Genomic DNA, 22616 nt, shown 5'->3' on the forward strand with positions numbered 1-22616 from the left:
ATCACCACAGAAGGAACTCCCCTTCAATTTTTCAAGGTAGCAGAGATGACCTAGTGATTTTAGATTTCTGCCACTCCAATTAAAAAAACATAAAGAAATGTTTAGTGCTACACAGTGTGAGACAATTAGAAAAAAAATGGTGAGGCCAGGAAAGAAATACATGGTAAAAAGAAATGCTGCGAGAAGGGGCCTCTGCTTAAAGTTTCATTCTTTCTGAAATTCCAGAAGTCCTGAATAGCTCACAAACGTTGCACGCTAACTTAAATTTTTTTGCACTAACAGAAGCTTTAAAACACTATTTACATTGTTTTCTAGGCTCATGCATCACGTCTGCAGCACCTCCAATGCATTAAACATTTAAATGCCCCGTACTTGTAAAACAGGTGATGTTTCCCCTTCTCACAGAATATCACTAGGACCAGCCAAGACTTCTTACCATTTTTGCTCTAAGCTTGATGTTTATTAGAAGACCAGAATGGGGGCAGCTTTTCTTGTCCTTCGAAAGGTTTTTGATTTGTTACTTAACTAAACATGTTTGTACAGCTTTCTTCATATCTACAAGTCCTTAATCCACAAGATGTCAGTTGAGGCAATAATTATATTAATAAATTGTAGACAGTCTAAGAAGAAAAGAAAGATGGAGAGGCATTTGGAATTAACATGCTGTGAATCAGTCCTGCATCATCCTTTGTCAGCGGCATTAGCAGGCTTTTTTTTCCCCCTTCTTGTTGCCTTTTAGTAATAATTTTCAGTGCGTTTGACACATTTCATCTCACTCAATGCACTGAACCCTAATACAAGAGAACACCAGTTTGTCAAACATACGTTATTTGAGGATGCATATCAGTTAATCTTAGGCGGCTGACATTGTCAAAGACAGCCACACTGGGTAAGAGCTAAAATCATGCTAGGCGAGGAGGAAAGGGAGATCTTGTGAGAGCAGAAGCGTGGCTGCTGAGATACCAGCACCACCCAAGGGCAAAGCCCCCAAATTCCTGTCTCTCAATTCTCCCCAAACCAAAAAGTCTCCCACACCAGTTTCAAAGCACACATTTCCACTGCTGGTGATAACATGAGTTGCAAATCTGAAAAGACCAGTCGTCTGGTCTTCAGAGTCTGCCTGACACAGGATCCAGCATCAGGTATTTTAAGAGCAGGATGAGAGCAAGACTCTGTCCCGAAAAAACTTTTTGGTTGTCTGTGTTAGTTTCACAGAAGCCTCCGTGAATATATATGGGTCAAAGTAGAGCACACGATTAAGGCTTTGCAGCACTGGGACCAGTATTTGCAATTCAGGATACCCACATTGTTTTGCTGCTATGGACATTACAGAGTGAAGTCCTAAAATTTTTTTTTTTTTTAACACAACAAACAAAGAAAAAAAAGCATATTACAATAGAAGAACTTCTAGGGATGCCAGGCTTTACATTTTAGCATTTCTTTGAGCTGTTTTTAGCAATTTAAAATGCTAAATGTATTCAGCCTTCAGCAGGAGGGCCATCACTCTGAAATTGGCCATTTTGGAGATTATGCAACATACCTATGAGTTTTCTCCCTCAGCGTTCACAGGAGGGACATGATAAAGTAATTACGCTGCAAATCCTCAGAGATCAGTCCCTATTTCTGTTTTACAATTTGGCTCAAATCCAGATGTGAGCCAATATGAAAAATAAATGATATTATAAGAACAAAATTCGTATTTCTTCCAATTTTCAAGCCCATGTATATTATTGAACATGGTTACCTAAGATTAGGAAAGAAAAATGGTAATCAGGAGGACTACAGTAGAAGTGATGGTATTTTCTACATATACTTAATATGAACTTGCTAAGCAAGTTCTAAAAAACTTGAACTTAAAATAAGCTTTAAAAAAAGGTTAAAATAAAACCAGAATGGAATGTGCTTTAATTTCACATACAAATACTATTTTGGATCTAGTGACTTTTAAACGTTCCTGTGTATGGTTTGTTTGTTATATTTACACATTTAACAGACTTAAACGTATAGAAAAGTAATTTTTTTTTTTTAATTCCCCAAGTTGGCTTTAAAAAAACTCCAAACCCCTGAAAAATACAGATAAAGCCCCAAATGCAAAACAATTCCTTGAATTACATAACTGATTTCTTCCAAACAATGGGTTTCACGTTCTTATCCTTACTATTCACTTCTGCCATCTTATAAGACAGAAAACATCTGCTGAAGACTCTTTCAAAAAGAAAAATATGTAAAAGTCACTCCCTGAGTTCACTGTTTACTGCAAACAATTACGAGATTTCAGTGGTAATATTGCTTGCTCTTTAATGAGAGACTATTTTATTTACTCCAAACAATTTTTATCCACTACTAATTTCCAAAAATTAATAACAACAGATACTTCTCCTATTTACAACTTCAAGGTAAAACCATACTTGCCATTCCACCAGTGGAAATGCTGCTCGGAAGGAATTTGTTCATTTTGGACCCAACAAAGAACCAGAGAAAATACCACTACAGAAAACACTCTTTGCCTCAGCGCGTTTACAAGGAATGCTTTGCATCTACAGGACTTCAGGAGTGACTCACTTGCTTCTCATGAAAGGGTTAGGTTTTATTTGGGATTTACAACATGGCAATGCTCTAATGCAAATCCCCCAGGAGGAGAGACAGTGAAAAGGCACTGGTAGGAGAGAACAGAAGGAAGACTCTACCAAAGGTTTCAATAGTGATGCCTCTAGTCTGCAGTCCAAAATCTTGAAAAGCTCAGGTTAGAAGGAAAACATTCTGACACACAGCAGCCAGTGCAGAATAAACTGTCTATGGGTTCAACAGCCAACAATGTTCATTCAGAAAACTTCTCTGTTTAAGCAGCCAAGGATATCACAGAGCCGCTTTGTTTCTCACACAGGTGGCCCCATTCAGTTCTACAACACTAAGTAGTTCCTTGGAAAACTTTTCTTTAAAGACAAGTGGTCCTAGATCAAAATAATTTTTCTTCAAACTATGAGAAAAAAAGAAGCACCCTTTCCACCTGATCTGTGATACAAATTATCTGTTGCACTGGAGACACATACGTTACAAAAAGAGACAGAAACATTAAGAACAGAATGCAAGCAACATTTCTTTTTGCTATTCTCCATCTCAAAAAGCAGTTTGCACTCAAACAATAGTTTAAAAAGAAACCATTGCCACCTCTATAAGAGGACAAGGCACAAAAATCTTCATCCATACGCAGGTCAAGTTTGGAAAAGGGATAACCACGTACACACTGTAGAGCAGAAAGTGGTTTATATAGTCCAACCTTAACTTTATCGTAAGAAACCACTGTACCAACAGGCACCGGTAGGACTTTTTCATAAAGAAAAACAAAGAAAAGTAGCAGATTTGGGTGGGTGGGTATAAAGAGATGCAGGGATCTTGTTTTATAGTCTTTAGTAGAAAACAGGTCCCCTTGTTCCTTGCTCTCCCCCTAGACAGGGCCTTAAGTCTTTAGAGAAGGAGGAGGATTTCACCTTTCAGAACCAACGTGGGAGAACAGGGTGTTGGTGATGCGCTTTGGAAAACTAATGGCAGTTTTACAAATGAACTCTCCCAAGTACCTGACAAAGAATGGAACGAATACAAGTCTAAGACATTTAATGCCTGACTCAACAGAAAATCTCCACTTCATTTGAGTGAGTCTTTGAGTCAGTCTTTTACTGCAGAGATGGAAGAGAAGAATTCGGGTACACTTTAATCCAGTCTGCACCAAACAGATTACTTAAGAGAGAAAGAAACTTTATCTTTAGTAAGTAGCATACATGTAAAGTAATCAAAACTAAGGGAGACACAAAAAACTTTTCTCAAATGCTGTCAGCATCTCCTCTGTGGAGCTGATGAACATACAAAGTCAAAGAAACAGAAGAACATAATTAGCTTGACTTTCATTAATACCCAGTAAGGTTATAGTCCATCTGACCAATGCTATATATAAAATTTCCTCCAAAGATTGTGTCTAGCAGTCTAGGTTTTGGCTGGGACTTCCTCCCCTCCCCATGCCCTCGCCCCTTGCACAACTGCATAATTACATTTTTCAAAAATATAAACGAAACCTTTCACCCCTTCCATGCAGCTAGCTGTGTCAGCTTTAGAACATACCTTCTCTTTGCAAACACGCCAACACATCGTGATGGATACTCTGACAAGTGCTGACGCTGCTATGAAAAACCAATGCCTGGCTACTAGATTTTGTGACAAAGCCAGGGGAAAAAAAAAGATATATATATTACCAATTCTCTCCTTCCCACCTCCCGTACAAAACAGGGAGTTTGAAAATGAGATATTAAAAAACAAACAAACAAAAAAATCAACAAATACCCACAATTAAAAGGAACAATTCATACTCTAGAACACAGCTTTAAATTTAGCATTCAATTCATCCTCTAATATCAGGAATGACAATAAGGAAAAAGTCTCCTCCTTCTCTTTCAATCAATACAATCCCTTAAGAGTCCAAGCTTCAAAACATTCACATAAAATATTAGCGTTATATATTTGCAGCAGATAAACTGAACCAGCAAGGCAATCAATCAATTTTCAATTACTTGTGGCAACTAGATAAGATGATAGTGCACACACTAACCACTGACAATAGTCATCTAATGAGCAGGCTCATGTCTTATGGAAGTCATGAGCCCCTGGGTTACATAATTAATAATAGCCATTTACAAGCATAAATATGTATTTCCTCTTTTGTCTTCACGAGGAAAGTTTATTGTATGGAAACTGAGATGTGCTCATCACAAAACCATCCAGGGTAACTTCTTTTTGCAAGGACCATATGCTCGCTCTCATGTTATGGGGAGGAAGTTCATGAAATGTACTAGTAAAATTTCAGTTGTAGCAAAATTCAATGATTTTCACATTTATTTGAAAAACCCACAAACAACGTATTTATTATTTAGTACATCACAGTATTTTTACATCCCAGTAGATGTGTTCTGAATAACGCTGTACTTACAACATCAAACTTCTGTGTGATGTTCCCTTGGACATCAAGTAAATAAACTTTGCCATAATGTGTTCCCAGTGCCAAAAACTGTAAAAGAAAGAGACTGATTACATAAACATAAAGACACCACAACCAAAACTACAGCAACGCTAAATGAACTCTGGGATGTTTAGCAGATTAACTATTAGCGGCACCGGGGAAAAAGAAACCACCTTCTATAGACAAAGCTTATTTTAACTGCACCTAAAGAATAAAACAGGGCTTCAAGCTCGTATTACTGTGATAGTGCAAGTTTGCTGTCAGAATGAGTCATGAGGACCCTCATCCACTGACAACTAATGGTGTGTCTGCAGTCCGTACACACTGCCTGATGGACTGTGGCAGCAAATTAAAAATGCAGCGTGAAAGCAAGGACCAACACAGATCTGAAATAGTTCCTAGATCCTTTCCGCAGCTTTGTTTCAATCATTTCCCTTGTGCTTTATTTTTAATTCTCCTTCATCGTTAACATAGAACCAAAACATTCAAATACAGCAAAAGGCCACCGGTAAAATACTGCTGAATTATGGAAGGTCTCAGAGAGTGCATTTACGCACACAGATAACCATTGGGTTTGCTTTCCTTCACATGGTAACACGCCTACATTGAACACTGTCAAGACAAATACACTTTTCCTCTGAAATCTCAGGAGTTTCATTCTAAAAAACAGTAGCAAAATAAAGAAAATGCATGCTATCACAAACTTATTTTGATACAAGCAAGAAGGGAATTGATTCTGAGAGATCTGCTGTTAATTGAACCATGTGAACTACACCTAAACAGAAAAGGAAGAACTTTGGTACTACTTGATTTATGACAGAGGTTTCTTTTATTCCCCCACTTCCCCCCACCTCCTTTCAGCATTACTCAAATAGTCTAGGCTCCTCAATTCTCTGTATTTCACTGCATGTGAGCATGCTTCATTGCAACCTATAATGAAATGCTCAAATTTACAGGCACTGCTAAGCGTGTCAGTCAGGCAGCACAATCTTTAAAAAATAACCTTACAGAAAGTCAAGGTTTAAAAGGATTTATCAAAATGGAATTGCTTAAAATGAAATTTCAGTTCAGGCACTTAAAATATGAAGCTACATTAAAAGGAGTCAAAAAAGGGAAAGAAGGGGTTCATTAGAAATTCATCCCCTGCAATGCCTTTCACTCCTGCAAGGTTGCCTTTTTTCAGGAAGAAAAAAGTCCCCCGGGTAAAAAAATCAATACTGGTTAATAAAACATCAGGTGTGCAGACATAACTAGGTATGACTATTCCACTGCACAGGCCTGCTTGAATGCACCAGGTGCCATGACGATTAGTCATCCAGTGCAGACAGCAAGCCTGGTGAAAATATGATGCTTTAGCAGTGAAAAGAAAAAAAAAAAAAATAATTCTGGGGGGAAATTAGTCTGAATACAGAAGCCAGATTTTCAGGGTTCCTCGCAAAGTTAAACTGCTTTAATCAAAGGCACATTTTACATATGACTGTATTACTCTTTAGCAGAGCTTTTCCTGCTCTAGCAAGAAAAAAACCAAAGAAACAACAGAACAAAACAGGAAACACCTTCGCAAAACCTATAACCCAGCTTCATTTTTAAGCTCTCTGTTGTAAGAGACCTATTCCTAAAAGACTCCAGTACCTGGCTTCTAACAATATTGATCCTTCTCATAAATAGTGTATCTAGTTTTCTGGAAAACTAAAAGTGCTGGGATACTTAAACAGCTTTCCTGTATTGTCACTCTTTGTGACACTATAGTTAAAGCTGCATCCGTGCACATCCTTATAGAAAAATCCTGTTCATCTCTTGGCTTTCAAAATTTACCTGAGGCTCAGGAAAAAAAAGGTACCACAAACAAGCCGCAGACCAGGAGGAAACGCTTGCCAATTTTCCAGATATCTCTGTAATTCTAAGTTGTCAAAAACATTTTAAAAAGACTTAGTGTTTTCATTCGCACAGTTAAAGTATAAGCTTCATCTTAAGAGCCTCTTGAGCCATGGCAACAGTCCTTTGAGTAAAAGAAACACAGCACAAGTCAATCTAAAAATATAGCCAAATAATAGAGATAGATCCCTCAACAATAACTGTTAAGGAGCCATTACTGCCTGTGAAAAATTATACATTCAGAAAACAGCTATTATGTTTTACATACTAAAAGTTACTTTACAAATCATTAACTCATACTTTCAGATGCTCTTCAGCATTCATCAATATTTTAAAATGTTATTCAGTATTTATAAAAGAGAAGAAAACTCAGGAAAAAAAAAAGCAATTGTTTAAATCACTGAAGAAACCTAAGAAGCTCCTTCCTTGTAAGAACAAAAGAATGATTCTTTGTAAAAATTTCTTTACTTTGTATTGTCCATCACTTTCCCCCTTTCATTTTCTTGTATGTCTCAAACCTTACCAGTATTAGAGCACGCACATTCCCTCTCCTTGTTTTTAACATATTGAATCAGGGAAAGGGAGCAGGGAAGTGTAAATATAATGCCTTTCCCCTCCTCTCCCCCTCCCCCCCCCAAAAAAAGACCAAAGAAAAAAGGAATATTGTAATTACTTTCTTCTATACCATATTAACAGAAGCTTGGCTGTCTTCCACAGCTGAATATATGCTAAGCTGGCTCCTAGCATGATCAAGACTGTCTTCAGCGAATCAGATTGTACAAATAAGCCCAGTATGTGCCAATTTCCTTTCTGAATAAAGCGAAGTTGGGACTGTATTCCAATTCTAGTTCATAATACTGTCCCTAATTAAAATCGAGTGAGCTTTCTCCCAGTAGCTTATGTAAACATCCCATGTAACAAATCACTGCACCTTAAGTTCTCACCTCATTTTCTCACTGAGAAAGTGTGCACTGTTCAATATAAGTTTACCGTGAATTTTGTTTATATTAGTGTTGGCTTGCACTGCACCTCTAGATTCGGCAGCACTTCTACACAGAAACATACCGATGCATTTTAACCACAGATAAACAGGTAAAACCAAGCCGAAGTTCTATCTCTGCCACAAAGTCTTGCAATACCTTTTCATGCACCGTCATGCAGCTGGCTGCATCCTTCTGGAGAATTTCAGTCACTCCATTAGAAAGCCGTTCATACTTCAGCTTAGGTTCTTCTTCACTCTCATCTTCCTAAATTTTTAAGGGTGTAAAGAAAAGGGAGCAAGAGAAAAAAAACTAACATTTAGAAGCTTATTTTAAATAAAAACAAATTAAAAGACACCCCAAAACTAGCACACAGCAACAGGCGAAGATGGATCACTATTATCTCTTAACAACAGCCATTACAATCAAAAGCCAAACTTTCACATTTTTATCATTGGAGGAGGCTTGGGTTGTGCTTTTTTGTTATTGATTTTTCTTTTTTCTCCAAAGTTCTGGGTGCAAACAAGGACTGTATAGCAGCATATCAATTCAGCTGTAAGAGGCACTTAGTTGATATCTAAAAAGCAGGAAAAAGATGTGTACGTGTACTTTGTTACATAAAGTTAGTCATTCCCAATTTAGAAGAAAAATATAAAAGGATGGTTATGGAAAAACGGATGATGAGAAAATAAAGTGTGCCACTGTAGCCACAATTAACTCTAAGCTGAAACATGCAGGTTACAAGAAACTTCCAAGACCTTTACAGGATGCTGCACCTCTGTAGGAAGGGTAGAGGCAAAATGCTGTGAACAAAAATAAAAACAACCCACTAGGAATAAGTTAATTGTATATAACGCACCAATGGGTTTATGTTAAAAGAATAAAAAAGAGTCTAAATATGTTGTTGCAGAACTGTCTGGGAAAAGGATCCGGACACAGCATATTCCTATGGATCACCTATATTATCTGCATGTTAGGAACTTTTTCTGGTAAATACCAAAGCTTTCCTCTCTTTCTTTTCAAGCATGTTTGGAATTATCACCTGATCGCTACAGATACAAAGAAAGATGATGCATCAAGTGGCATAGAGGGAAGAGAAAGGAAACCGAGCTGAAACACACAAGCAGTAAATCCAAAGAACAGCCAACACGTTTATCTCTTAGCAAAAGAAAATCCAAGGTGCAAAATAGCTCCCTGGTCATAGGCATCTATCTGTAACAGACGGTCTGCTGAAGTACAATGCCAGAGAGAGATTTCATAAGCTTCAGTAAGCCTCAGATAATACCATACAGGCATAGACAGCCACCAACCCATATATGAACCTTGGTCCTCACTGGGAAACAGTACACCTGCAATAATAGTTTCCTAAAGTCACTATTAGTTCTAATGAACACATCAACATTGGGTGTGTTTCCCACATATAACACGTCTTTCATTCCTAAACCATCATATTATACCAGTGCAGTGCTCTAGTAAAGGAGCACCTTTACTTCTCACCAACCTCTGCTTTCCAAACCATAGAATCGAAAATAAAAAACGCACAGTGTCAGCCTATGGCAGACAAACTACATTTGTGCAATATTTTCTTGTAGCTAATGACGTGAAAAAACAAATTTGGAAAAGAGACATGTTAACTTGTTAATAAAATACACTTTGTTTAAACTGCTTTTGGAATACTAAAGCCAGTCTTTCCCAAGTTAAATGTTATAGCCATTTACCACGTGTGCTACCAGCACACACAGTAATATGTACATACCCTCGTACAAAACACATAAAAGCCATACCGACCTATGGAAACACTCAATATTTAGCCCCATGCTTATATAAATATGCTGCAAAGAGAGGCCCTTTTAAAATGTTATTTGAGGGTTTTATGACAGAATACAAATGAGATTAATATAGGGATGTCAGCAGCCCATGACGTAGCAGTCTGAAGTGAGGTGTCAAAATGTCCACCAAGAAACAATTTTATTCAGTAAATCTAACACTGAACAAAGTTGTTACTAGACAGAATGACAATGTCAAATTACAGGGCTGTATATAAATCAGCCAAATTCCTTGTGCCTACAGATCCTTAATAAATGACTACAGGGTAGAGGGAGGAGGAGAAGTCAAAGAAAAAAGCGTACGTGTGATGGAAGGAGGGTGTAAGGAAGCACGAGTCCATTTTACAGCAATTAATACATTACTGCTTTTTATATGCTGCTTACAAAGATTACACTTGAAATGCATGGGTAATCATTGAAGAAATTCATAAAAGTAAAAATTGAACTCCAATCATCTAGTTTTTAGAAGATCCCACATGTCGCTGGAGTCTGGACATCAAATGTGCAACCAACGTGAAAAGTTAATTCTAGTCTCTTGAGTAGTTTGCATAAAAGCGTTCATCCATGGACCATTAGATAAAGTTACTGTAAATAAGTTTTGCCTGTCTTATTTATGAGTGAAAACTAAATAATTTCTCCTGCACATGCATATACAAAAAACATATACTTTTAGAAGTCAGTGCACCGAAGCATTCTGCCAGGCTTCCAAAAAAGTAAATAAAATGAAAACTTCCCAGTATTAGGCACAACGATGTACCCATTTCACGCTTTCTTGACAGGTTCCTTTTATGTTAAGTAAAAGTCAAGCTAAAAGGTGAATTGAAACGGGGTGGGGGGGACATTGCTGCAGACAAAACAAAATGAAAAATGTGATTTGAAAAAACGCAAGATTTCTCTACTGCTTCAGACTCTGCCTCATATATTAAATGCATTTGATGATCTCTCATTCAGAGTATCACAGTTTAATCATTCTAAAGGTATTTTTCTATCAGGAAAAGCTTTTATGCAGTCTGAACTTCTAAAGTAAACACAAGCCAGTGTTAATAAAAAGTAAATCAATAATTTTTGTTAAATTTTAATAATCCTGAAAAACCTACAAATAAAACCATCAGCAACCTGAGTTGAGATGACAGTTAGCTGCGTTTCTATGACAACCTAGAGGAATAGTACAAGTCCTGACTTGCAGCAAAGCTAAGATATAAACAGAGTGACATTTACCCCATACAAGAAAACTCACAGCTTTCCTTTTTTAAGAGGGGGAAAAAAAAATAAAAATCAATTTCTCAACTAACATGGATTTTTACTAAGTGTATGGCACTTCTAATTAAAATGAAGTCCTTTAAACCATCATAGAGGATTCTAAACATTTGAAAAGAAATTTTATAGCATTGCTTCTTGTACCACCGCTGAATACTTCTTTGATATTTTCTGCCTAAAAAAAGCCCAAGCAAAACAAGACCAAAAACACTGGATTTTTAAATTCTTGTCAAATGTTTTTAGAGAAAAAGAAATATATACTGCACAAAATGTGTAAAGCTCCCTACACGTGGTAGCCTTAAATTCTGAAAGGGATGGAGACACACAGAGCTGACAGGAGGAAGCTACCTTTGTGGTGGTATAAAACAATGCTCCTTTTTCAACCACAGGAATGCTAATTTGAAACTCATATTCCATTTAGTTTGCTACTTGCCTTTTACTGCTGAAGCTACGAGTCAAATTGCTAAAAATATGCGGTAAAGAACCCGTAAGGAACAGGTATCCGTAAACATTTCCCATTGAAAACACATTTCCAATCGAATGAAATACTCTAACCAGTAAGACTGATACAAATCCCATCCTACTAAGAACTCTTCCATTTGTCACTGCTGGACTGAAAACAAATTCCTCTTCCCACACCTAACACCTAGTAGGTCTGAAACTCGCTACCACCTCTTCTTCTGGAGCGGATTTACAAAACTGAGGAGAGCTGCAAATGTGCAGTGAGCTCTCAAAAGTCTAGTGCCACTGAGACGGAGGATGCTCATCTGCCTTTCTGAACGCAGGTTCACAACCTTCTTCAGCTGTTCTGCCCCATCTTTCCCAGCTTTGCCTACAGGAACAACCGCGGCGGAATCGCGAGTAGGAAAAAGAAATCTGAAAATCGGTCCCCGCAAAGAAAATTTCCAGAAGGAACCTGTGGGCAGTTCCCGGAGTTATTCCATTAGCCCACATTTGCTCCTGCAGCAGAGGATCTGCCCACAGGATGGTCTGTCACATGAACTACATGCTCTACTGATTGCGGATACTCTAATTATGTTACGGGCACTGACAGCAAAGTGTCATCCTTCCCGCACGATTTGCCCTCGAAGTTTTTCAAAGCCTTTATGGAAATAAACGGTGCATACATTATAAGGCAAGTGCCCTTCCTCTTTGCTGCACATTTTCTGTCCAGTCCCAGCTAGAATTCCAATTACTATAGCTGGCCATTCCAGCCTTGTTTACACCTGCAAATTTTGACCCTGCAAAGCATTTAACCTCAAATAGGAAGATATCTGAGGTCCATCACTCAAGCAATTTCAAAGGAGCTACATTCATACCCTACTGCTAGAAGACCCTGGTGTCACAAGCATTCCTAAAAAGCCATGTCTTGAAAAAAAGGACAAAACAAACAAACAAACAAACACACAGCTCATTTTAAGTATTTTTTTTTTCATGCTTTCTTTCACATTCACATCAATTTCAGAGACCACAAGAAGCTTGTTTCCTTCTAGCTTAAAGACCACACTCCGCCTCTGTGTAACTGAATAGTTAATGTTTAAGACACATTCTAAAATCTCATTAAAAAAACAACAACAACAAAAAAAACCCTGCTCTGCTGCCAAAGTGGAAACCCAACATTACTGCTAAAAACTAAGAGGCTACTTAGCAATTTGTGAGAGTAGCTTTTCTTAACATTTAATACCAGCCATATCTTTGGAAACACATGTAGAATCCAAGAAATCAGTATTTTTATTAAACAGTCATCACTATCACACAGAAGAAAGGAATTAAACTAACCAGTTAGAGCTCCCAGATTTACAAACTATGTGAAAATCCCCAGTAGAACCAAAGAAATCAAGTCCGTTTATTTCTGAGGTAAAATAAAGGTGCACAGAGTTATGCAAAGATGAATAAACACATCCCTAGTGCTCTGCTGAGGGCAACTTCACTTATTACAGAAATTCAACAACAAATATGAAAAAAAAAAACAACACCACAAACCAACATAAAAAGACCTCAAGCCCCAGAATGCAGTCTCCAGGGAGAATGACTTCCTTGTCTTCTGTATGTACCAAAGCACAAAGTGCAGCAAAATACCCAGCAGAACTTAGTTGCTAAGTTCATGTATTAGCTTTTCGGTCTTGACATCTTGACTTGATCCAAAGCACAATGATCTCCAACTGTTAAATTTTTTTATGGAAATGATGTCTTAATCAGGGGGGAGGATTGGTTGTCTCGGTTGCCTCTCCACACCCCAGACCTTTGTTAGGACCTGATTTCACTGAATTTCACTGAATTTTTAGAGTTAGAAGGGACCATAGAGATCATCTAGCCCAACTCCCCTGCTGAAGCAGGATTGCCTAGAGCATGTAATGATTATCTCCTTTAGTTCAGGGTCAGGCAACCTGACCTATTAAGCAACTTACTCTTCCTCGGCACAATTTGGAAAGCTCACCTTACTTGAAGATGATGACCAGTTCTGGTCAGAAATAGTGGAAGGAAGGAGGTTTACCTTTGAAAGTTTAGAAGTTAAATTTCTCAAAAGAAGCAAATTACTGAGACAGGCAAAGACCTATCACTATCTTTGTGAAAGACATACTTACTCAAATTTCTTCCATTGTAACATCTGACTTCGGTGTTTGCCCCTGATGCTGCCATTTTTGAAGGAAACCACCCACAGGACAACCTACCGCCTGCAATTTTGACATGGGAGGCAGAAAAACCCCTAGCCCAACTCAGGTTTCTTCTTACAACAACTGGAACGCAAACACTGTTTTTGAAAAATAATTTCAAAAATCATTATTTCTAATAAAAATAACTGGAAATTCACAACAGAAAGATTCACCAAAATTTATGTTTTCGCCGTTGAGAAACCAGTAGTAGATTGTTACGTTGTATAATCAAGAAACACATAAAGTGTAATTTAAAAGCCCATTCAGTACTTAAAAGGGTAACACCTCAAAGTAACGTATTAAAGTTCAAGTACATCTGGCCTTATTTGCTTTTTAAAACAATTCCTATGTTCTAAAACGATGCAGACATCACACCTTCCCTGCTGCCCATTTCCAGGTTTTACACTGCCTTCTTTTAAAAAATAATAAAAAAACCCCAAATACAACAGCAAACCAGAAGAAAGCACTCTGTCCTCTGCAGAAACCTCCCTAGGATACGGTTTCCAGACTTGTGTTCCCGTCTCAATGATAAAGGGACTACCTACGCTATTTTCAGGATTAAGATCATGACTCAATTTCTCTCAACGCAATCAAATCTCTAACACTGAAGGGATGCCAAGGAAACCTCAAACTAAGGCCTTTAGCCTTCAAGAGCCCAGCTTGTTGGATAGCGAACAAACTGGAACACAATTTTATTGCAAGTTAATGTTTTATTCCCTGTGCTGAATTTAAATATTGAGCAATTTACCAGACCCTCTGGAGAGTAAAACTTACTGAGAGAACATAAACCTCTTTTTCTCCGTTACTTTCATATTTAAAAATTTGTTCCTACAAGAAAATTTTAACAAAGCAGAAAAAAATAAATTAGTTGGTTTAAGAACGAGAAGAGTAAAGAGAATTTCATCTTTAAGTCACTGGTTCAAAAGTAGATAGAGCAATAAAAGCTAGAAACAACCATGCTCTTTGTTAGCCTGCTTAGCCAAAATCTGGGGGAGGACACAACAGAAATAACAAAATCCTCAAACAATTTTCTATTAAAAAATGACCATATTATAAAATTACTGATCTCAAGTGACAACCTGGGCAGTAACTTCAACAAAGATGCAAATGACTGAGGCAGGCATGGAGGACATATCATTATCTATGAAAGAGACCTTAATATTTACTCAAGTTTTGTAGAACCCTTGCAGGACAGCATGAAAGAACAGAGGCTGCTCTATTTTGAACCCTATATAAACACAGGTTTTGTGAGAATTAATATCATTCAGAATAAATGTTATGATCATTTGGAATAAATACTAAAATCCTATTCAAGTTTCTGACCTGTCCGAGAACTAGTTTCTTATTCTGCAACTATTGCTACATAAGACAACAAATGGCATGAAGACTAAAATTTCTAAACCATGAAAACAGATTAGTGACTTACGGTGCTAAAAATATTTCCCCCTAATTCTATGATAAAAATAACATTAGCTCAGTCAAAGAAGCAAATAACCTCCCATCCAGTTCCTTTATGATTCCTCATAAGGCAAATCACCAATACTTTCCCAGTATCTGGCTGTAAAATTGGCAAATATGGATTAGGATGGTAAGATTTCACACAGCAGTTTTCTGTTCTCCCCATGCATTTTCCACAGGGATTTATTTAATACTTTGACCTGTTTGGGAAAAATGCAGATATACACCAGGAGAAAGGAATTAAGATGATATGGCCGCCTGTGAGTATGTATCAAAATGGGCTGCATTCACAGTATGAAATGACACACAGATGAAAGGCAAAGCAGAGAGCATTTTATTTCTTTGCAAAACGGTAGTGGTATACAGAATGTCACACTATATTTGCAGAACACCAATTGAATATTCACTCCTACAGGTTTGAAGGAGCTGGGCACCAGCCAAAGTGCAAAGCAGAAGTAACACACAGATGACATACTGCACATGAGCAATCATCATAAATAGCGTGTTAAAAAAAAAAAAGTAGTAAAAAGTCCATATAGTACTATTTGGTTTCACTTCAACTCCCATCAATTTGTTTTATTTCACTGGTAATTTCGTGCATGGCAAAGAACACCTGAAAACTTTCAAATCCACTTCAAAAGCCCAGGATCAGTCCGTCCACATCAAGTACACCGTACACAGGCAGCACAGGATAGGCTGGTTTTGTCTTCCATGCCCAAATCCAATTCCAACACTGAAAAATCCAAACAGCGTTCAAATCTCAATGAAACTTCAAGTTTCTACTTGTATTTTCCTTTTGCTGAGTAAGGAACTTGGGCAAACATTTGTTTCCCCCCATGAACACTACTCAAGCAGCCTGGTTGCCACCTTGTGATGTACTGCATGTGAAAACCCTACTGTGCAGTTTTGGCAACAGTAGTTTTTAAAGTTCACCCACTCACCGCAGTGAAAGAGCTAGATGGTAAACAGATGCATTTCCCCATTACCTTCCTTTTTTCCAGCCCAGAGTGTTATTTCACCCAGGTGAATACATTTAGTATTCTGGAAAAACCACATCTGCATACTCTGTTAACACACCAGCTTTGCAATTCCATTTAATTTATGTAGCACGCACAGTAGTATTTTTACTTTTTATGTATTCCACAACACACAGATAGAACAGGCACTTCTAGTTAATATTAATAGCTCATTAAATGAAGTATCTAATTTTCACTCAAAACCAGAAGATATTAAAAGAATATAGCAATAATCCATTTTTCCTGCAAGTCAATCCTCTAACGATGTATATTATGTTAGTTACCAGTCATTGCAAACTTGTTTTTCAAATTAATGTATGAAAAGATTCCATTTAAACTTCAATAAATAATTTACTATGCTCATCCTACTGACTCAAATTGATAAATTATTTGCATGATACATTTTCTCATTAATAAGGAGGAGAACTTTCTATTTGGAATTTATATATCTTTCTTTTCCATTCTCCCCATTTAAAAGGCCAATTTCACTTAAAGTCATACAGGGGAAGCAATCTCTCTTCAGACTGCTCAGGTACGTGAAACAGAAAATGCTTTTTGAGCATTTTTCTCCCATTTTGTATTTTTAAAACAACTGGAAGAGAGAAATGGCAACCTAGTGTGGAGCTACTCAATAAGAAGGAAAAGAGGCAAGATGAGAAGTCGTACTCTGCCAAAGGTCAGGCAGGAGGAAAATAAAAAGGCAAACTAGATTGAGGTACAGTAGCCAAATCTACTTTTCAATATCCATTTTTTGTTGCAACGGTGATGCCCCTTCAAAAGCTATTGGCCACAGAAGAGCTCACCTCTTCCAGCCCAATGCTCCACGCTCCACGTTAAGGGAACATTTTGATGGAAACAGAGTATGACAAGGAGCCTTTTTTACCAGATGCTTTATTTACTTGAAATGATTTAATTGCTTTGACCTAATCCAGACCCAACTTACAAGACTAAGATCTGGAGCGTACTGAAAAGGAAAAGAAAACATCAAGGCTTTTTAGTTGCCTCTTTTGAAGGCGTACGTGTTTCCTAAGTGTGCTCCTGCTCTGATCAGTTTTCAAAACCTTAAAGAACAAAACCACTGTAAATTTCAGTGGTAAAAGTCTATCAGTAAGGGATATTTCTCCATCGCCATAAACTCTTTGAGCACTGGATTAACCAAGAATTTCTACAATACTTTCCTCTGTAGAAACTCTCACGGAACGTTCACCTGACCTCACAAGATTTCATTGTGTAACACAACGAATGGTGACTGCTTTACTGTGCAACTACAACACGCTGTAAATAAACACAAGCAATACAGCGCGGAGCAGCACGGAGGCTCAGGGAGACTCAACTTGGCTCTTTCATAAGCTTCTTTTGAATTAAGAGATACAAAACCAGTTCCTCTCTTCACAGAGTGGGTCATGGGTGCATTTCAGAACACATGCTGTTGTGTGTACTACTACACTCTCATTATTGTTTCAAATTCAAGATGATCACTTGTTTTAAATCAAAATAAAAAATTGTTTAAATCACAACAGTCCATTACATAATATGACAGGATTCTCTCATTAAAAGCAAAACTTTCAAAGACAAAATTACAAGCTGAGCAGCATCATCAATTTAAATGCAAGCAAAATACCATTGTTCATCTCACCTTACCACCACGTTGCGCTGCTACTAAAGAAAGCTTAACTATTTACCATACCTTTCTTAGCATCATCTTTTGCTAATTAGCTGGCAAAACATAAGCATCTGCCTGACAGAAAACAGACACTCTGCAAGGAAATAAATTAATTTGAAAACAGAAATTCAGATCCCCGTTGCACATAACTTATGCAGACTTTTTTCCTCCACATTTTACAAACAGCCAAAAGTCAGATTACTTTGTTGTCTGTTTTTAAGACCTCATCAAATGTCACATGTAGCTCCAGGTGCTATAAAATATAATTAAATAAGCCAATGAAACCACACTGTACTAGGACTTTTCAGCCAAACAAACCTGCTCAGGCTCAGCCCCAAATGTAGCATATTTGATGATTAGACAGGGTTGGGAAAAGTAAAGCAAATGTACTTTACAAGCAGAATTAAAAAACAAATCCAAACAACCAAAACCAAAAGATACAAAAAGAAAATAATTGTGCTTCAAGACCGCAGCAGAATTACTTAGCAAAGTAAGTCGGCTTTTCTCTTGAGAGTTAAGAGACTGTGTTAGATATACTGCTTCCTCATTATATCATGGTATAACATATAACAGTCTGTCTATAGGAAAAGAAAAAGCTTACAATACCCTTTAACATATATAAGGATATGAAATAAAAGTGTAAGTTGTACTGTAGTTACCAGGAAAGATCTAAAGCATTTCTGCAAGTGCTGACACCAGTAACTACCACTGTCGCCACGCTGAAAGGTCTGCTTGACATCTGAACATACACACCATCTCTGCTAATTAACACCCTTGAATTTTACACATTCTGATTTAAACAACTGAAAAGTATTAAACACTTAGGTAGCCTTAGGAACTCAATTTCCTGGGAAGCGGGAGTTGGAACCAAACTTACAATGAAGCCTCTTACCTGACACACACTCACCGCAGTCAATTTTTGCCGACTTCCACATTTGGGGCCTATTATAAAGCTCTACCACCAAAGTCTGCGCAAATAATCATTCTGATATTTGTTAAAGAGCCTGTTATTCAAAAGAAACTAAGCAGGTAGGCAAGTTAGAATTAGCATCTTATTTACTAAGAGCTACTAAAGGAGTGATAGTAAAAGAGTTGCTGTATATAAGGGAATCACTGTATGTTTGATTCTTTACTAAGATAATGGTACAGCAGTGCAAAAAATACAGAAAAAAAATAATCCCTATTTTGTTTACACATCCAGTTCAGACAGGGATATCATTTACTTAAAAACAGGAAATTACCTTTCTCCATAATAGAAGACTTCTATAGTACAACTTGGATATGTGTCATGTGCCCTCTGAAACCAACAGCAATAATTTTCAATGGAAAGAACTTAAAGTGCAAGACCAATTGTATATGCAAAAATCTTTATTACTAAAACGGTAAAGTGTCTACAAAGTTCACACCATAAATATTATGCTTTTTAATGGGTAAAACAGGACACAGGCTGCAAGAGTTTCAGATCCTAGTAATGCCACCACAAAATACATGCCTGATTACTCAAACTATGAGCCCCCCAAAAGAAATCATACAATTTTATGATCACAAGAGCGAAGAGTGAAAGCATCAGCTCCATCTTATCTCTGACTACACTTCAAATAATATAAACAAGCACTGACAACACTTACGACTTTGTGATCCTACCACTATTTTTGATTTCTATCTGAATGATCATTAGAAATGGTCTAATGAGTGACGTAAAAACTAAGATTGTGAAAATTATTCACTACTCCCTTTAAGTACTTTCTAAACATGGTTTCAAAGTTTCTTCTCTTCAGCTACCTCTGCAGTGTCAAGATATTACAGACTGGACTTACTATTCAAAGACAACCCATGAGAAGTGTTTTCACAGGCATTAGACTGACCATCGGATTGTTCTTTAGACCCAACATCTATATTCTTAATACGAAAATTTCCTTTTCACTTCTTTACACATGTGAAATTAACATTAAAAATAGACATCGACTTCAAGAAAGGTCTTGTTGAAATTTTATGACTTCCAATTTTGTGAAAGCTATATGATACCTATTTTTACTTAAGGTAAAAAGAAAACCCTGACAAGCTGGTAACCCATTTAAGATTAATTCTGTTGTAAATACTTATTTACTGCGGGCTGAAATGTTGAAAGGCCATTAAAAAGGCCACTAAAACAAGTTCTTGCTTGCAACAAGCTTTAAAAAAACCAAACCAAACACCTCAGCATACAAGTATTTGTGTTCACTATCTTGTGAATGTCAACCCTAGAGAGGATTACTATTCCACTAAATACTGAGTCATTGCCCAGTCATGGTCTATGTGCATTTCACATCACAAAGGAACATCCAGGATGAAACCTTATCACACTGGACAAACAAAGTCTGGTCCAGGCTGCTATTCCACACAGCAGTGTTAAAGGGCCAAAGAAATCCCTGCTTCTCACCTGGAATGCCCTACGGTGCCACTGCAGGCAGACAGCCACTCACGAAAGGCAGAGGGGAAAAAAATTATCCCACAAGAAACAAAGCCACCATCCTCTGCAAAAAAAGATTTTCTCAGAATCCACCACTGCAGTCCCCACCATCTTGGAAATTAGGATTTCTGCCTGCTTAGTGCTTAAACAAAGATCCCAAGCATGATGATTTATCCCTAGGTAAAGAAAAGAAAATCCTCCTAACAGCAAGTCCATTAAAGTTTTGGAAGTCTAGGAGCCCCTTTCACTTAGATACATAATGTGTGAGAACACTCCACCAAGGTAATACCCTGCTCTGTGTCATCTGTCCTTTTCCTTCCTTCCTGTAGCCATCCTAGACCATGCTGAAGTCAAGTATCATTCTCCAGATCTCTCAGGGTTCCTTCAATGATGCCAGGTTTGGAGTTAGTACACTGCTGTTTGGGGACAAATTCTTTAACCTTTGATAGCTCCTTTCCTCTCCTCACCCCCAGCCCACTTTCTCCAGCACTTACAGCAGGATAGGCAGACCTCTCTAGAACACGAAACACTTCTTGACATAACGTCATCTCAAGAACTGAGTCTACAGAACATGATTATATCTAGACCACGAAGCTAGTAAAATAACACAGTAATTACCTGAACGTAGTATTACTGCATATATAATTACACTGACAATTAAATTTTCATATAATCAAAAGAACAGTGCATGCATTTGAATTTGTCTCACAACATAATTCATTTTACTATAATGGGGCGATTGTGCGGTTTTTTAAATGTGAAGAAGCTTCTAATAGCAAAATCACAGCTCCTTTTTAATAATTGAAGCCCAGATTAACATTCCTTGCTACATAGTACCAGCAAAACTTATAAAAACAACCAATGAGGTAGTATTTTTTCCTCTGCACTGACAAGGAGCTAGCACTGACACAGATTCAGCTGTGAAGCATTTTAAGCAGGCTTACCTCAGATTCATCTGTTGATTCCTCGTTAGACCTGGTCTCCTGAAAATCACACAGAGAACAGAGGGGAAATTAGTACATTTGTAACCGAGCAGTATTTACAGAGTATTTTGAAAAGGGAAATCTTTATTGAGAAGCAGAAGGCAAAGCGGAAGCAACTCAAAGTTCGGAGTTTGCATCCTCTGCGTTCATACCCAACTTCTACTTGCAATCTAGTGCCACACTGACACTCGGTGGCACCAGTTGACTGTGATACTATTGCCAGTTACCCGCAAAGAGAGAGTGACTGGATCATCCGAGAACCTGACCCTGTGAAAGCTTCGCTCCTTCCAGAAGCGGTAGCAAATTTTGCAAAGCATTCTGAAGCTATCCACAAACTGACTTTGCTATTCAACTGTTCAGCTGTTAACAGGCTGATTTTAAACTTAAATAATTTCAGACCATTTTCCACGGAAATCCAGCATTTAACGACTTTCTCCTTCCCATCCCATGTCAATGCAAGCCATGTGGCTTTCTCTTGCCTTTGAAGCAACTGTACCTTTAAAATATCTCTCTGGCAAAACAATGATTCTTACTGTCCTACACAAAAAAAAATTTTTAAGTCAACTCCTGCTAATCTCTCACCTGTCCACTGAGAAAATGTGCTGATGCAATGCCTTCTCCAAGAGGTCAGCAAAATGAAGATTTACTTAACGTATTTATCGTTATCAATAGCAATAAAAGGTTACAACTAATATGCTGACAGTGAATGTAAGCATTTTAACACCAAAATATGATATAAACAAAGAACGAGCAAGAGAGAAGGCATCATTTCAAATCTTATGAAGTAGTATTTGGACAGTAAGATAAATAGGTGGAGATTTTCACCAGAGAAGGCAAAAAAAATAAGAGACAGTTACCAACAGTTTAAAGAGAGACAGAAAGGGAAGAAAATTTAATGCACTGACATCCAGTGTCATTTTTAGTTTGTCACTTTTATTTATTGTCCCTGTTTATAAAATGCAGTGACTGTGACCTCTAGGCAAAAAGCAAATGCCTCCTTTGCATTAGTGAAGGTTCACCTTTAGCGACCATCACAACAGACTAGAGATAGAGACAGGGGAGAAGAAAAGCAGCATGTCGTGTTACCACGATTACTGCCATTTGTTTCCTCCATTTTACTTCCTACAGCCAAGTCCACCTCTAGAACACACATCCCACAGAAGGGTCATCTATAGTTATGACATGAGTTAAGAAATTGCAAGTAGAAAGAATATGCGAGTCAAGGGAAGATGGAAAGGGAGTAAAATCCTGGCACCCTTTCAAGCTTAGGTTTGACTTTGCAAGTACAACTGTTTGTCCACCAGTCCCACAGGCTCTACTCACGAGATGCAGTTACCTTTCAGGAAATAACAATTTTGGTACATATAATCTTTTTGCATCTTACATTCTACTTAATAACCAAATGAGGACACAGCTAAAATATTGTGGTGTAACACCGTCAGCCTATTGA

General features: G+C 37.6%; 1 protein-coding gene across 2 annotated transcripts in view; it reads right to left on the bottom strand.

Moving 5' to 3' along the window:
- The window catches only part of VPS41 (VPS41 subunit of HOPS complex), a 113868-nt gene that overhangs the window by 88337 nt on the left and 2915 nt on the right, over positions 1-22616 (bottom strand). The window contains exons 2-5 of one of the 2 annotated variants that reach the window (XM_074146169.1): positions 21128-21166; positions 8619-8663; positions 8020-8127; positions 4976-5053 (exon numbers count right to left, since the gene is read on the bottom strand). In XM_074146169.1, coding sequence (XP_074002270.1) covers positions 4976-5053; positions 8020-8127; positions 8619-8663; positions 21128-21166 — 270 coding nt within the window. The remainder of the gene's footprint in view (positions 1-4975; positions 5054-8019; positions 8128-8618; positions 8664-21127; positions 21167-22616) is intronic. The other variant, XM_074146171.1, reaches the window with a different exon arrangement.

The sequence above is a fragment of the Numenius arquata genome, chromosome 4 (genome assembly GCF_964106895.1).
Source record: "Numenius arquata chromosome 4, bNumArq3.hap1.1, whole genome shotgun sequence".
Taxonomy (NCBI): domain Eukaryota; kingdom Metazoa; phylum Chordata; class Aves; order Charadriiformes; family Scolopacidae; genus Numenius; species Numenius arquata.